The 16,372-nt window shown below is 37.6% G+C and overlaps 1 protein-coding gene across 8 annotated transcripts in view; it reads left to right on the top strand.

Moving 5' to 3' along the window:
• The window catches only part of LOC101112936 (interferon-activable protein 203), a 66,146-nt gene extending 50,336 nt beyond the window's left edge, over window positions 1-15,810 (top strand). For 4 of the 8 annotated variants that reach the window (XM_042256208.2, XM_060415103.1, XM_004002644.6 and 1 more), the window contains 3 exons: window positions 3,726-4,142; window positions 5,815-6,006; window positions 13,046-15,810. In XM_042256208.2, coding sequence (XP_042112142.1) covers window positions 3,726-4,142; window positions 5,815-6,006; window positions 13,046-13,084 — 648 coding nt within the window. In that variant the 3' untranslated portion in view covers window positions 13,085-15,810. Of the gene's footprint in view, window positions 1-3,725; window positions 4,143-5,814; window positions 8,555-13,045 lie in introns of those variants that run through there. The other 4 variants (XM_060415092.1, XM_060415097.1, XM_060415089.1 and 1 more) reach the window with 1 other exon arrangement.
• The last annotated feature ends 562 nt before the right edge of the window (window positions 15,811-16,372 follow it).

Raw genomic sequence — 16,372 nt, 5'->3', positions numbered from 1 at the left:
AAAAAAAAAAAAATACCATCTTTAATGAAAGACAGTAGAAAGAAAAGTATGGAGGTCAGTTATAGGAAAGTTACCAGGAAAATCAGGGTAAACAAGGGTAATGTTTGTTATGCAGGTTTAAGTCAGTTTCTCCTCTAGTGATAATATTCTCCCGAGGTTTAGAGTCCTTCTCTTCCTGGTACACAGAAACAGACACACTTAGAAATGGAGATTTAATTTATAAACACAAATTTCCCTTACAAAAAGGCATCTTCCTTTTTGGTTTTAGAGCTTCCTCTATGTATGCTGTTTTGTAAAAATGATCAGTTTAAGATAATCTTGTGCCAAGGAAACATATTTTGGAGTGGCTACTCTTCAAAATGTCCTTTATCCAGGACATTTCCACATTCAGAAAATTCATGAGATTCTTCCAATCACTGTTTTATTAATACTTTTTGAACATAACACTGCTTTCCTGAAGAAGGACTGTCTAATTTTGGTCTTTAAATTATCACATCTACTGGGGTGTATAGGAGGCAGTCTTCAAAATCATTCCAAAGAAAAAGAAATGCAAGAAAGCAAAGTGATTGTCTGAGGAGGCTTTGCAACTAGCTGAGGAGAGAAGAGAAGTGAAGGGCAAGGGAAAAAGGGAAAGATATACCCAACTGATTGGAGAGTTCTGGAGAATAGCAAGGAGAGATAAGAAGGCCTTTAAAAATGAACAATGCAAAGATACAGTGGAAAACAATGGAATGGGAGAGACTAGAGATCTCCTCAAGAAAATTCAAGATATCAAGGAAATATTTCATGCAAGAATGGGCACAATAAAGGACAGGAAAGATAAGAGCCTAACAGAAGCAGAAGAGATTAAGAAGAGGTAGTAAGAATACACAGAAGAACCGCACAAGAAAGATCTTAATGACTCAGATAACCATGATGGTGTGGTCACTCACCTAGAGCCAGACATCCTGAAGTATGAAGTCAACTGGGCCTTAGGAAGCATACTATAAACAAAGCTAGTGGAGGTGACAGAATTCCAGCTAAGCTATTTCAAATCCTAAAAGATGATGCTGTTAAAGTGCTGCACTCAATATGTTAGCAAATTTGAAAAACATAGCAGTGGCCACAGGACTGGAAAGTTCAGTTTTCATCCCATTTCCAAAGAAGGGCAATGCCAAAGAATGTTCAAACTACCATGCAATTGCAGTCACTTCACATGTTAGCACAGTTATGCTCCAAATCCTTCAAGCTAGGTTTCATCTATACATGAATCTAAGAAATTCTAGATTTAGAAGCTGGGTTTCAAAGAGGCAGAGGAACCAGAGATCAAATTGTCAACATTCTTTGTATCATGGAAAAAGCAAGGGAATTCCAAAAATAATATCTACTTCTGGTTCATTAACAATGCTAAAGATTTTGACTGTGGATCACAAAAAACTGTGGAAAATTCTAAAGAGGTGGGAATACCATACCACTTTGCCTGTCTACTAAGAAACCTATATGTAGGTCAAGAAGCAACAGTTTTTATAGAACTGGACATGAAACAACTAATGGGTTCAAAATCGGGAAAAGAGTATAACAAGACTGTATCCTGTCACCCTGCTTATTAACTTCTGTGCAGAGTGCATCATGCTAAATGCCAGGCTGGATGAAACACAAGTTGGAATTAAGATTGCCAGGAGCAATATCAACAACCTCAGATGTGCAGATGATACCACTCTAATGGCAGAAATTGAAGAGGAAAGATCCTCTTAATGAGGGTGAAAGAGGAAGAGTGAAAAATCTGGCTTAAAACTCAACATTCAAAAAATTAAGATCATGACATCCAATCCCATCACTTCATGGAAAATAGAAGGGGAAAAAATAGAAGTAATGACAGAATTTATTTTCTTGGGCTCTAAAATCACTGTGAATGGTGACTGCAACCATGAGATACACTTGCTCCCTGGAAAGAAAGCTATGGGAAACCCAGATACTGAATTAAAAAGCAGAGACATCACTTTGCTGCCAAAGATCAAAGCTATAATTTTTCCAGTAGTCATGTATGGATATGAGAGTTCGATCATAAAGCAGGCTGAGTGCCAAAGAATTGATGCTTTTGAATTGTGGTGCTAGAGATCTTCAGAATCCCTTGGACAGGAAGAAGATCAAACCAGTCAGTCAACCCTAAAGAAAATCAACTCTGAATATTCACTGGAAGGACTATTGCTGAAACAGAAGCTCCAATATTTTGACCACTTGGCGTGAAGAGCTGACCCATTGGAAAAGACTCTGATGCTGGGAAAGATTGAAGGCAAAGGATAAGGTGGTGGCTGAGGATGAGATGGATAGATAACATCACCACCTCAACGGACATGAATTGAGGAAAGTCCAGGAGGTAGTAAAGGACAGAGGAGCCTGGCATGCTGCAGTCCATTGGCTTACAAAGAGTCGAACATAACTTAGTGCCTAAACACCAACAGGGATGACATCAGTGGATTCTAACTGGAGCCATTCTCTACTCTCAGTGCTACTGATGCAGAAAGCTCAACTTCTCTGTATACCTGTGTTGAACCAAATCTCAGAGACAGAGTTTTGGGCGATGTAGAGAAAGATAGCTTTATTGCTTTGCCAGGCAAAAGGGGACACAGTGGGCTAATGCCCTCAAACCTATATATCTCAACTTGAGGAAGATAGTGGCAAGTTTTACAGTAAAAGAAGGCATGATAAGCTCATGGACATTCTTATAATGGGTTGGTGATGAGCTAAGTAGGAGTCAGCACCAACAACCTTCAAGTCCAGCTGGTCTGGAATCTACATGCTTGTAGGCAGCATATCATTGTTAATCATTAATTAACTTCTCCCATCTGGAGGAGGATTCAGTATCTGCAAAATAGATTAAAGATATTTTTGTTTGTATCCTTTGATGGGGAAATAGTACCTTGCCCCAAGGCTACTCTTTCTTCTTGGTCTCCCATTTACTTCCTTCCTCAATTAATAGTTGCTTGAACTCAGGGAAGGTCACGGAGGTTGAATGAAGGCTTCTTCCTATAGTCAAAGAAATGGGGCACACAAAAGCCTTGTGCCCAGAAGCCCCTCAAGGCCTGCACAGTATCACTAGTTCATCATTGAAATGAAATGAATTCGCTCAGTCGTGTCCAACTCTTTGCGACCCCATGGACTGTAGCCTATCAGGCTCCTCTGTCCATGGGATTTTTCAGGCAAGAGTCTTGGAGTGGATGGCCATTTCCTTCTCCAGAGGATCTTCCTGACCCTGGAATCCAGGTCTCCCGCATTGCAGGCAGACACTTTACCATCTGAGCCTTTGTATATTAATCCGTGCACGAAAATAAGTTAATGGGATAATTTAAGATGATTTTTGCATTCTCATCTCTACTAGAAATCACTACACAGCAACATTGCTACTGTCTACTGCCTCTGTACTCTACATAGTTTTTCTTGGGAAAAAAATACTTTTTCTTTTGAGCTAACACTTTTTAAAGAAAAATATTCTTCCTACCACACTCATAAATCAATGGAAAAAAAAAAAAGAGAGAAATCACCAATTAAATCTTCTCCATTATTCCATTAGTTTATTTATACCATGTTAGTGACCTTTGTCTAATTTTTTTTTCTTTTCCCTCAAGCTCTACCCTATTATGTTCTTTATTGAGGTTCAACATTAAGCCATAGATGGTTTTCATTAGGGAATGAAACTATATTCTTTTTCTAAATTGTGCCTGTTTTTGGTGTGTACTTCTAAGTAGAAACCAAGATTGAAGTCTGTACCTAAAGAAGCTTCCAGAGAGGAGGGCTTACAGAGGGGCCCCAAAGAAGTGATGGTGCTGAAGGCAACGGAACCATTTATATATGATGTCAAAGAAGGCAAGATGATGTTTCATGCCACAGTGGCTACTGAGAGTCGGTTCTTCCAAGTGAAGATTTTTAACGTTGCCCTGAAGGAGAAGTTCATCCCCAATAAAGTCATTGCCATATCAGATTATATTGGCCGCAATGGGTTCCTGGAAGTGTTCAGTGTCTTCTCTGTGTCTGATGTTAACCCTGACCGAAAGATGGAGATCTCTAAAAGCCTAATTCAAAAGGCAAAGGCAACTCCTAAAATCAGTCATCTTTATCTGCAACGCCTAGGAACATTTGTGAATGGGGTTTTTGTGGTGCATAAGGTAAGTCCACGTCATTGTTTTGCAATATTTCTTTTGCAATCCCAGAATTCAAAAATCTTAACTGTCAAGTGAATAAAGTTAATAAATACAGGAACTCAAAGCCTTTCTGACCAGGGATAGTTGGGTCCAGTCTTTCACTTCAGAATGTAGGGCTGATAATTTCTTAACATTCTTCTTGCCATAACAACATGCAAGTTTTTAAGAAAGTGATTCACCAGAAATCAGAGTATTTTATGAGCTGTACTGATCCATTCACAGCCACCCTGTGCAGAATTTATATTTATATTTATCTATTAACATATTATTAACATGTTAACATAGTGAAAGCACTCCTTATAATTGTGTGTGGGGGTGTTTGTTTTTTTTTTTTTTTGTTCTACCTACCTATTTCAGTGACAGTTTAAGTTAGTTTGTGAATAAAGAATTGTTCTTTCAAGCTTGGATTTCAACTGTAACAAACAAGATGAGAAATCAGTAGACTGCTTTGCCCTAGAATCTGCTCTTAATAACAATTAGCTAAGATTTTGATCATCTGAACTGTAAAGTGTTCTCACATCTTTGCATTCTTTCATCAAAAAATCGTTGAGCCAAAAACATTAGCATTAATTAAGTGAGAAATATCGATATTGAAAAAATGTGAGAAACCAAGCCATTTCATTTTAAAATTTATTATATGGACAATAAAAGGTAGAATTTAGGTGAATTCTTAGAATCAGAGTAGGTATTTTAGTCCCAACACTTCATAGAAATACTAAACTTAGCTGACCTAACTTTTATGTGAAATATGTTTTATATTCCATTATATATGTCTTCTAGGGTGGCTCTTTACTTATCCCTTGGTTTTTTTTTTTTTTTTTTGTGTGTGTGTGTGTGTGTGCACTCTATTATAGAAACTGTGCATACATGAGCATTAGCAGAATTGATGAGTAAAGTAAGTGACATAGAAACCAGAACAACGGAACAAGATGATCTAGAGTCAAGATTTGGGCAGATTAGGGAAGAATGAATAGATACAGAAGATAGAGGAAAGAATTACATATTGAAGTAACAATCAACTTAAGGAGGATTTGTAGCAATCTCTTTTAGATTCATCATAAGACAGGAATAGCCTTTCTTCTCTGTTCTTCATGGTGAAGTCACTCAGTCATGTCCGACTTATTGCGACCCCCATGAACTGTAGCCTATCAGGCTCCTCCATCCATGGGATTCTCCAGGCAAGAGTGCTGGAGTGCACTGCTATTTCCTTCTCCAGGGGATCTTCCTGACCCAGGAATCGAACCCGGGTCTCCCACATTGCAGGCAGATGCTTTACCATCTGAGCCACCAGGGAAGCTAGGGAAATCCAAAAAAGCCTCTGATGCTTATCAGACCACACCACATCTAAGTTCCTCAAGAAATCTCAGCTATTCTTAGATGGAAGCAGGAAAAATTAGGGAAGTAATCCCTTTTTCTAGAATGACCCAGCACACAAACACCTAAAGGAAGAAAAGAGAATTTAAATGGGAGGATAAACTGAACAAGATATCTTACACTATTTGATACCTGTAATACTTGGACCTCTAGCTCATATTCACTGTTCTGAGAGAAGAGTTTCCACTAACACTCCATTTTTCAAAGTTGTGGTAATTCCTGATCCAGTCCTCAAAAGATGAATGCTGATTTTCTTTTGCAGAAATGGGCATGTAGTGAATTAATATATTATGAAATACGAGATGATACAGGAGTGATGGAAGTCGTGGTTTATGGACAGCGACTAACCAGTATCAACTGTGAAGAGGGTGACAGACTTACACTCGTGTGCTTTGAATTGGCAGAACGCGGGGCTAAGAGGCAGCTGAGATCTGTAATTCATAGTTACATCAAGGTGAGAGCTTCTGGTGGGTCATCATTGTTCCAAAGTAGAAGTCTTTAAGAAAACTATACTGCTGCTATTACACAGAGAGTCCATCAGGTGAAATAACTAATCCTTGTCATTTAGTGTGTGTGAAGTCCCTTTTCATCATTCTTTTTTTTTTTTTTTAAGGATATTTTAAAATGTAGGTTAAAGTGTACAGCAAAGGGATTCACTTACACACACACACACACACACATATTTATATATTGTATTCACACATACACGTGTATATATATTCATTTCAGAATCTTTCCCATTGTAGGTTATTATAAGAAATCAAGTATAATTCTCTGAGCTATACAGTAGGTCCTTGTTACTTACCTATTTTATATATTGTAATGTGTATATGTTAATCCTAAACTCTTAATTTATTTCCCCTCCCCCCAACACTATCCCCTTTGGTAACCATAAATTTGTTTCTGTGTCTGTCAGTCTTTTCCTGTTTGGTAAGTTCATTTATATCTTTCTTTCTTTCTTTCTTTCTTTTTTTTTTTTCTTTTTTAGAATCCACATGTAAGTAATATCATATGATATTCGTCCTTTGTCTGACTTACTTCATTCAGTATGAAAATCACTAGGTTCATCCATGTTACTGAAAATGGCATTATTTTATTCTTTTTATGGCTAAGTAGCATTCCATTGTTACCCCCGATCTTCTATATTCATTCATCTGTCAATGGGCGTATAGGTTACGTACATGTCTTGGTACTGTAAATAGTGCTGCTATGAACATTGGGCTGCATGTATCTCCTCAAATTAGTTTTCTCCAGATATTTGCCCAGGAGAGTGATTGTAGGATAATATGGTAACTCTATTTTTAGTTTTTTAAGGAACCTCCATACTGTTCTCCAGAGTGGATGCACCAATTTATGTTCACACCAACAGTGTAAGAGGGTTTCACTTTCTCCACATCATCTTCAGCATTTGTTACTTTAAGACTTTTTAGTGATTGCCATTCTGACTGGTGTGAGGTGACAGTCATTGTATTTTTGATTTTCATTTTTCCAATGATAAGCAATATTGAGCATCTTTTCATGAGTCTGTATTCCATCTATATGTCTGCTTTAGAGAAATGCTTATTTAGTCCTCTGCCCATGTCTTGATTGGGTTTGAGTTTTGATATTAAGCTGTATGAGCTCTTTGTATATTTTGTAAATTAATCCCTGTTTTTAGCATCCATTGCAAACACTTTCTCCCAGTCTGTGGGTTGTCTTTTTGTTTTATTTATGGTTTCCTTTGCTATGCAAAATCTTTTACGTTTGATTAGGTCCAATTTGGTTATTTTTGTTTTTATTTCCATTACTCTAGGGGGCTGATCCAAAAAATATTGCTTCAACTTACTTCAAAGATTGTTCTGCCTATATTTCTGATAGGAGTTTTAGTGTATCCAGACTTACATTTAAGTCCTTAATCCATCCTGAGTTTAATTTTTAATGGTGTTAGAGAATGTCCTGGTTTGATTCTTTTAGACATACCTATCAAGTTTTCCCATCACCACTTACTGAAGAGACTGTCTTTTCTCCATTGTATATTTTTGCCTCGTTTGTCATCAACTAATTGGCCATAAATGCGTAGGCTTCTTTCTGGGCTCTCTAGCCTGTGCCATTGATCTATATGTCTTTTTTTGTGTGTGTGTGGCAGTACCATACTATTCTGATGACTATAGCTTTGTAATATTGTCTGTAGTCAGGGAACATGATTTGTCCAGCTCCATTTTTATTTCTCAAGATCATTTTGGCTATTTGTGGTCTGTTGTAGTTTTATGCAAATTACAAACTTTTTGGAGTTCTGTAAAAAATGCTACTGGTAATTTGATAGGGAGTGCATTAAATCTGTACATTGCCTTAGGTAGTATAGTCATTTGAACAATATTGATTCTTCTAATCCAGGAACATGGTATATCTTTCTATCTGTTTGTGTCATCTTCAGTTTCTTTCATTAACATCTATTAGTTTTCATTTAAGGGTATTTTTAATCATATTAAAGAGAGAAACTTCAGAAAGTCTATCAAAATCTATATCTAAGCTGAATATTATAAAGTTGTTTGAATTTTAAGATCAGGTGGATTAATTATTAAATTTTGACTTTTTAAGGCAAATTTATTTTGAATACTGGTTCTATGATTTGCTAGTTGACTAATAACTTAAATACTAAAAACTTCTGATTCAACATCTATAAAATGGAGGAAATATCTTTTATCTCAGAGGGTAGTTACTTGCCCATTTCAGATCTATTAATAAATGATCAAGGATGCCTCTGAGCCTTTCAGAACACAAAGTTACCTGCCTTTGGTGAGATACACATGTTGGTCAACAACAGAGGTGATTGGTCCTATGGGACAAATTCCATGATTTTTGTCAAACTCACACATTCATGTGGAATGGATTCTTTGAATACTAACAAAGGCTACTAATGGCATACTTTGCTTTATTATACTTCACTGTCTTGTGCATCATAGATATTTGCTTTTTCTTTGGTTTGTTGTACAAATAAAGGATTTGTAGCAATCCTGTGTAGAGTAAGTCTCCTGGAGTCGTTTTCCCAAAACATTTTTCACGTTGAGTGTCTGTGTCATATTTGGCAATTCTCCTAATATTTCAAGCTTTTTCTTGAATTCTTGTATTTGTCATTTTGATCTGGGGTTAGTGATCTTTGATGTTACTATTGAAATCATTTTGGAGTGCCATGAACTGCACGCTTGTATAAGACGGGGAATTCTTTAATAAATGTTATCAATGTTCTGACTGCTCCACTGATGGACAGTTCCCCCATCTGTCTCCCTCTCCTTGGTCTCCCAATTCCCTGAGGCAAAACAATGTTGAAATTAGGTCATTTAATAACTCTATAGAAGCTGCTAAGTGTTCAAGTGAAAGGAAGTGTTATACATCTCTCACATTAAATAAAAAAACTAGAAATGATTAAGCTCAGTGAGAAAGGAAAAAAAGCTGTCAAAAGTTAAGCTTCTTGTAACAAATAGACAAGTTGTGAATGCAAAAATTTTTTAAATAAATTAAACATGTTATGCCAGTGAACCTATGAATGATAAGACAACAAAACAACCTTATTGTTGACATGGAAAATTTTTGTGGTCTGGATAGAAATCATTCTTAGGGAAAAGCCCTAACACTTAAATGCCATGAAGGCTGAGAGACATGAGAAATCTGCAGAAGGAAAGTTTGGAGCTAGCAGAAATTGATTCATTAGGTTTAAGGAAAGAAGTTTTCTCTAACATAAATGTACAAGATGAAGCAGTAAGTGCTGCTGATATAGAAGCTGCAGCAAGTTATCCAGAAGACCTAGCAGAGATGATTAATAATGATTGCTACACTCCACAACAGATTTTCAAAGAAGATGAAGCAGTCTTATATTGTAAGAAGGTATCATCTAGGATTTCCACAGATAGAGAAGAGAAGTTATTGCCTGGCTTAAAAGCTTCAAAGGACAGACTGACTCTACTGTTATGGGCTAATGCAGCTGGCGACTAAGTTGAAGCCAATGCTCACTGACCATTCTGAAAATCTTAGGGTCCTTAAGAATGCTAAATCTTTTCTGCTTTTGCTCTTATAAATGGCACAATAAAGCCTGGATGATAGCACGTCTGTTTACAACATGTTTTACTGAGTATTTTAAGTCCACTGCTGAGATCTACTGTTTAGAAAAAGAAAAAAAAAAAAGATTCTTTTTTAAAATATTGCTGCTCATTGACAATGTACCCGGTCACCCAAGATGTCCTGTGGAGATATATGAAAAAAATTAATGTTGTCATGCTAACATAACATCCATTCTGCAGCCCATGGGTCATGATTTAAGAAACACATTTCACCAGGCTATAACTGCAGCAGATATGAGTCTTCTGATGGGTCTAGGCATAGTCAAATAAAAACCTTTTGGAAAGGATTCAGCATTCTAGATGTCATCAAGAACATTCATATTTCATGGGAAGAGATCAAAATACCAAGATGAATAAGCATTTGAAGGAAATTAATTCCATCCCTCATGGATGATTTTGAAAGGTTCATGACTTCAGTGAAGGAAGTAATGGCCGATGTGGTAGAAAATGAACTACAGTTGGAAGTGGAGCATGAAGATGTTACTGAATTATTGGACTTTGATGATAACTTTAATAGATGTGGTGTTGCTTCTTGTTGTTCTTGTTCAGTCACTAAGTCATGCCCAATTCGTTGTGACCCAATGGACTGCAGCACACCAGGCCTCCTCCTTCTCCCAGAGTTTCCTCAAATTCATGTCCATTGACTTTGTGATGCTATCTAACCATCTCTGGGTGAGCAAAGAAGATAGCTTCTTGAAATGTCATCTACTCCTGAGGATGATGCTGTGAATATTGTTGAAACAACAAAGGATTTAGAATATTATACAAACTTAGTTGATAAAACAGTGGCAGGCTTTGAGAAGTTTGGCTCTAATTTTGGAAAAAAGTTATACTATGGTTATTGTTGGTGAGGAAAGAAAATTTCTTCTACTCTTCTAAGTTCTTTAGACTGGTCTAAGAATTAAAATGAGATCGATTAACAAGAGAAATGCAAACAAAAGTTTAATAACATGTGTACATGGAGAGGACACATGTCCTACTAGCTTGCTCCCTGGAAGAAAAGTTATGACAAACCTAGACAGCATATTAAAAAACAGAGATGTTACTTTGCCAGCAAAGGTCTGTATAGTCAAAGCTATGATTTGTTCAGTTATCATGTATGGATGTGAGAGTTGGACCATAAAGAAAATTGAGTGCCAAAGAATTGATGTCTTTGAACTGTGGTTTGGAGAACACTCTTGAGAGTACCTTGGACAGCAAGAGATCAAACCAGATAATCCTAAAGGAAATCAGTCCTGAATTGGAAGGACTGATGCTGAAGCTGAAGCTCCAATACTTTGGCCACCTGATGTGAACAACTGATCCTGATGCTGGGAAAGATGGGAGGCAGGAGGAGAAGGGGACAACAGAGGATGATATGGTTGGATGGCATCACCGTCTCAATGGACATGAGTTTGAGCAATCTCCAGGAGTTGGTGATGGACAGGGAAGCCTGGCGTTGCAGTCCGTGGGTTCACAGACAGTCGGACACAACTGAGCAACTGAACTGACTGATTCATGAGAGACCCAGAAAAAATGAATAGCTTACCAAAATGGCTGAAACCCTCAATTTAAATACCATCTTCAGTTAGATACCATAGCAGTTAATGATAAAAGAGAATGTCAGGGGTAGTTGTTTGAGACCTCCACTGGGGAGGAAGACAATTCACATGGAGATGGAAAAACAAATGTTATAGTAAACAAATGTTTGCTGGACATCCAGAGAAGATGGGACAGAGAGTGAATTCTACTCTATGGACCTTGCAAAGTTTCCTCTACCACACTTAGCCCATATTCTTTGCAGATACCTCTTACGAGACCTTTATTCTGGGAACAGCCTCTTTAACTAAATTCTTTAGGTAGCTAAGTTCAGTTGAGTTCAGTCACTCAGTCACGTCTGACTTTTTGAGACCTCATGGACTGAAGCACTCCAGGCCTCCCTGTCCATCGCCAGCTCCCAGAGTTTATACAAACTCATGTCCATTGAGTCGGTGATGCCATCCAATCATCTCATCCTCTGTCATTCCCTTCTCCTCCTGCCCTCAATCTTTCCCAGCATCAGGGTCTTTTCAGATGAGTCAGTTCTTTGCATCAGGTGGCCAGAGTATTGGAGATTCAGCTTCAGCATCAGTCCTTCCGATTCAGGACTGATTTCCTTTAGGATGGACTGGTTGGATCTCCTTGCAGTCCAAGGGACTTTCAAGAGTCTTCTCCAACACCACAGTTCAAAAGCATAAAATCTTCTGTGCTCAGCTTTCTTTATAGTCCAACTCTCACATCCATACATGACTACTGGAAAAACCATATCTTTGACTAAAAGGACTTTTGTTGGCAAAGTAATGTCTCTGTTTTTTAATATGCTGTCTAGGTTGCTCATAACTTTCCTTCCCAGGAGCAAGTATCTTTTAGGTACTAAAGGGGCTGTGAAAAGAAATATTTCCAGAGGCTTCTGTTTCTTAAAAATAATCAATATAAGTTAATCCTCATGCCTGAAAGACATCTTTTGGGGGTGATAAATTTCCTCTACACTATCAAACAGCATTGCATACTACAGACAGATTTTCCATGAAAGGAAATGTCAGTCATTCCAACAAAATCCATCATTTTCTTATTTAAGAAATTGCCACAACTAACCCAAGCTTCAGCAAACATCAGCTTCATCAGTTGGCAGCCATCAGTATCCAGGCAAGATCCTCCTCCAGAAAAAAAAAAAAAAAAAATTATGACTCACTGAAAATTCAGATGATTAATGTTTTTTAGTAATAAAGTATTTTTTGATTCAGTTATGTACATTGATGCTCTTGCACAGTTAATAGACTGCAGTATAGTATTATATAAACATAACTTTTATATGTACTGGGAAAGCAAAAAAAAAAAATATGTATCATTTTATTGCAATATTCTCCTTGTCACAGTGGTCTGGAACTGAACCCATACTATCTCTGAGGTGTGCCTGTACTGGAATGCAAACAGATCAAATACAAAGGCTGACATATCCAAGCACTCAGAAATGCACATGCTCTTTAGTCTTGCCAGTTCTCAGGCTCTCAATGAGACATCCCAATCCTTCCTTCACAGCATGGCACCAGGAATAGCTTTTGTCCCTTCCTTCCACCTTTCCTCCCAGTAAGAACTTTCCCCTCAACTCTTGGCCTTGAGTATAATTGATTCTTCTCTCTGTTCTCCAAAACTCCTGCCTGTCTACATGCACTTATGCTGGGTATGAGTGCCTATCTCATTTGAGGGTTCCAACAAAGAATTGGGGGTGGTGGCTCAAAAGATAGGAATTCACTAAATAAGCTAGGTGAGACTCAGAGAAGAGCCTCTTAGGTGGGAAGAGGAAAAGGGATGTGACAGTGTGAATGAAGGGAGAAATATATAATCAGGTTCATCTCATTGTTTATCTTTTTCTTCTTCAAGGTCACCAAGGTCAAGCAAAGAACAACCACACAATTCTGATTCATATATGGAAACCTGCTCAGAGCTGTTCTTCTAAAAACCTGGATGTCATTAATATTGATGTTTATGGAACTAAGATAGAATTAAAGCAAAAATGTGTGTGTGTATATATACACACACACACACATATAGTGTACTTTATTAGCCATTATTTCTTAGGAATGAAAAGCTTTACATTTTTTTATACTTTTCTGTAATATCTCAATGTCCCTTTTTGCATCTATAACTTTTATAACTTGGAAAAAAATAATAAATATTATGTTTTTCTTTCCTGAAATTATGTATCCCTAGGAGTCTAATTCATTGGTTTCTTGCTTAAAAGGAAATAGTCATCTGTGGCCTGAAAATCAGATAGAGACACCTAAGCCTCAAGCAATATTTGAATTTATACTTTGGGTGTGATCTTTACAGGATATAACTCTTGTCAAGAATGAACAGGTTGAGCAAGCTGTGCTCAAAGAACCCAGGAAGACAGTAGACCAACTGAAATTCCATCTGTCCTTCATTGCCAACCCCCATCCCAGGGTGGAGCTGCTTTAGTCTAAAACAATGTTATCTTTTCAGAATTAATCTCCAGGAGGGGCCATGATGGGGTAATTTGCTTACAAAATAAAGCAGCTTTTGGCTATTTGCCTGAAGCTACTAGTACATTTTGAAATTAACTCTGGTCCCTCTCATGTGAAATAACTGGTTCCACTTATTTATTCAAGTAACAACAGCTCAGTAGTTAGTTCTCCAGTTATACTTCATGGTCCGCACGTGTATGGGTCCTATGAGAAGGCAAAGACCTGGATTAGGCAAACACTGAAGAATAATGGTACCCCACTCCAGTACTCTTGCCTGGAAAATCCCATGGATGGAGGAGCCTGGTAGGCAGCAGTCCATGGGGTTGCTAAGAGTCCGACACGACTGAGCGACTTCACTTTGACTTTTCACTTTCATGCATTGGAGAAAGCAATGGCAACCCACTCCAGTGTTCTTGCCTGGAGAATCCCAGGGATGGGGGGAGCCTGGTGGGCTGCCGTCTATGGGGTCGCACAAAGTCAGACACGACTGAAGCAACTTAGCAGTAACTTAGCAGCAGAAGAAGAATAATTAATTTACTTTACAGTACAGTGACTTCCCTGGTGGCTCAGAGGGTAAAGCATCTGCCTATAATGTGGGAGGCCCGGGTTCAATCTCTGGGTTGGGAAGATCTTCTGGAGAAGGAAATGGCAACCCATTCCCGTATTCTTGCCTGGAAAGTCCCATAGATGGAGGAGCCTAGTAGGCTATAGTCCATGGGGTCGCAAAGAGCCAGACATGACTGAGCGACTTCACTTTTACAGTGGCAGAAAGTAACTAACACTGATTTAACAGTGTGTTCTTTTACATTTATTTTTTTGAAGTACAGTTGATTTATAATGTTAATCAGTGTACAGCACACTGATTCAGTTATACATATTAATGTATTATTTTTTGTATGATTTAATAAACCACTATGGTTTATTACAGGATATTGAGTATAGTTTTCTTAGAGTGTATTTGTTGATCCCACATTTGGTACTTGATATTTTGCAATTATTTTGTGTCACTTAATCTTATACTAGCTCTAGAGGGTTGATAGGATTCTTTTTTTTTTTTTTTAACTCTCCTAATAAAAACAAGAGACAGAATGGCAAGTTCATGTTTTTAACGATTAGAACAGTTCCATCATAAAAAGAATTTCCCCCATGCCGCTTTTTTGCCAATGCTTTCTCTAATCCAAGCTCCTGGAAACCACTAATATAGTTTTTTATTTTCAGTTTTAGTTATTTTATAATATGAGGGAAATTGCTTTTAATGCTGTGCTGGATTCTGTGTACAACTCGAGTCAGTAATAATACATATCCCCTTCCCTCACCCCAACTGTCTAGGTCATCAAAGAGCACCGTCTGGGCTCCTTGTATTACAGCAGCTTCCCACAGCTATCTATTTTACACTTAATACTGTATATATTCGATGCTACTTTCTCAATTCATTCCACTCTCTCCTTCCTCTGTTGTGTCCATAAGTTCATTCTCTGCTTCCGCGTCTCCATTCCTTCCCTGAAAGTAGGCTCATCAGTACTACTTTCCTAGATTCCAAAAACAAAAACAAATACATATTAATGCATATGTAGGGAATCTAGAAAAGCTTAAAGTGAAAGTTGTTCAGTTGCATCCAACTCTTTGTGACCCCATGGACTATGCAGTCCATGGAATTCTCCATCCTAGAATACTGGAGTGGGTAGTCTTTCCCTTCTCCAGGGGATCTTCCCAACCCCGAGGTTGATACCAGGTCTCCCGCATTGCAGGCAGATTCTTTATCAGCTGAGCCACCAGGAAAGCCCAAGATTACTGGAGTGGGTAGCCTACTCCTTCCCCAGTGGATCATCCTGACCCAGGAATTGGACCAGGGTCTCCTGCATTGCCTGTGGATTCTTTACCAACTGAATTATCAGGGAAGGCCCTTTTAACTTTCTCTTTTTCCAAAGTTTCCTAAGATGGAATTTAAAATGGGTATAGCATTTTGAGTCTGGCTGTTTTTACTTTGTATAGTGTGTTTTAAGATTCATTCATGTAGTTGTGTGTATTGGTTTTTTCCTTTTTATTGCTGTGTAGAATTTAATGTGTGGACTCACTGAAGTTTATCCATTCCCCAAGTGAGGAACGATTGGATTGTTGACACTTTCACAAAGTTACAAATAAAACTGAGGCGAATACTCACATGCAGATTTTTGTGTGAATCTATATTATCATTCAATGAGTAAAACTTTTGGGGTGACATTGTTGGTTTATATGGTAAATGTATTTCAAGTATGTAAGAAATTGCCAAACTGTTTTCTCAGGTGACTATAGATTTTTCATTCCCTGGAGCAATCTGTGAGAGTTTCAGTTGCTCTGTATCCACCTCAAAATTTAGCATTGTAGGTGAATGTTAATTAAAAACAAACAAAAAAACAAACAAAACTGTCCAACTTTTTTGCAAAGCAGTGTACCATTTAATGTTTTTGCTACCATTATATGGCAGTCTTAACTCGCCCTTATCCTTATCGGTTGCTGGTATTGTCAGTCTTTTAAAATTTTAGTCATTCTAATTTCTGCATAGTGGTGTCTTACTGTAGTTTTAATTTGCATTTCCTTAAAGATAAATTAGTTGGAGCATCTTTTTATGTGTTTATTTGCCACCCGCGTATCTTTTTTTTTTTTTTTTGCTCATCTTAAAAATTTAACTGTTTGTTCTCACAATACTGAGTTTTGAGAATCTTTTATAAATTATAGTTTTAGA

The sequence above is a fragment of the Ovis aries genome, chromosome 1 (assembly GCF_016772045.2).
Source record: "Ovis aries strain OAR_USU_Benz2616 breed Rambouillet chromosome 1, ARS-UI_Ramb_v3.0, whole genome shotgun sequence".
Lineage (NCBI taxonomy): Eukaryota > Metazoa > Chordata > Mammalia > Artiodactyla > Bovidae > Ovis > Ovis aries.
This window is presented reverse-complemented; position numbering and strand designations above follow the sequence as displayed.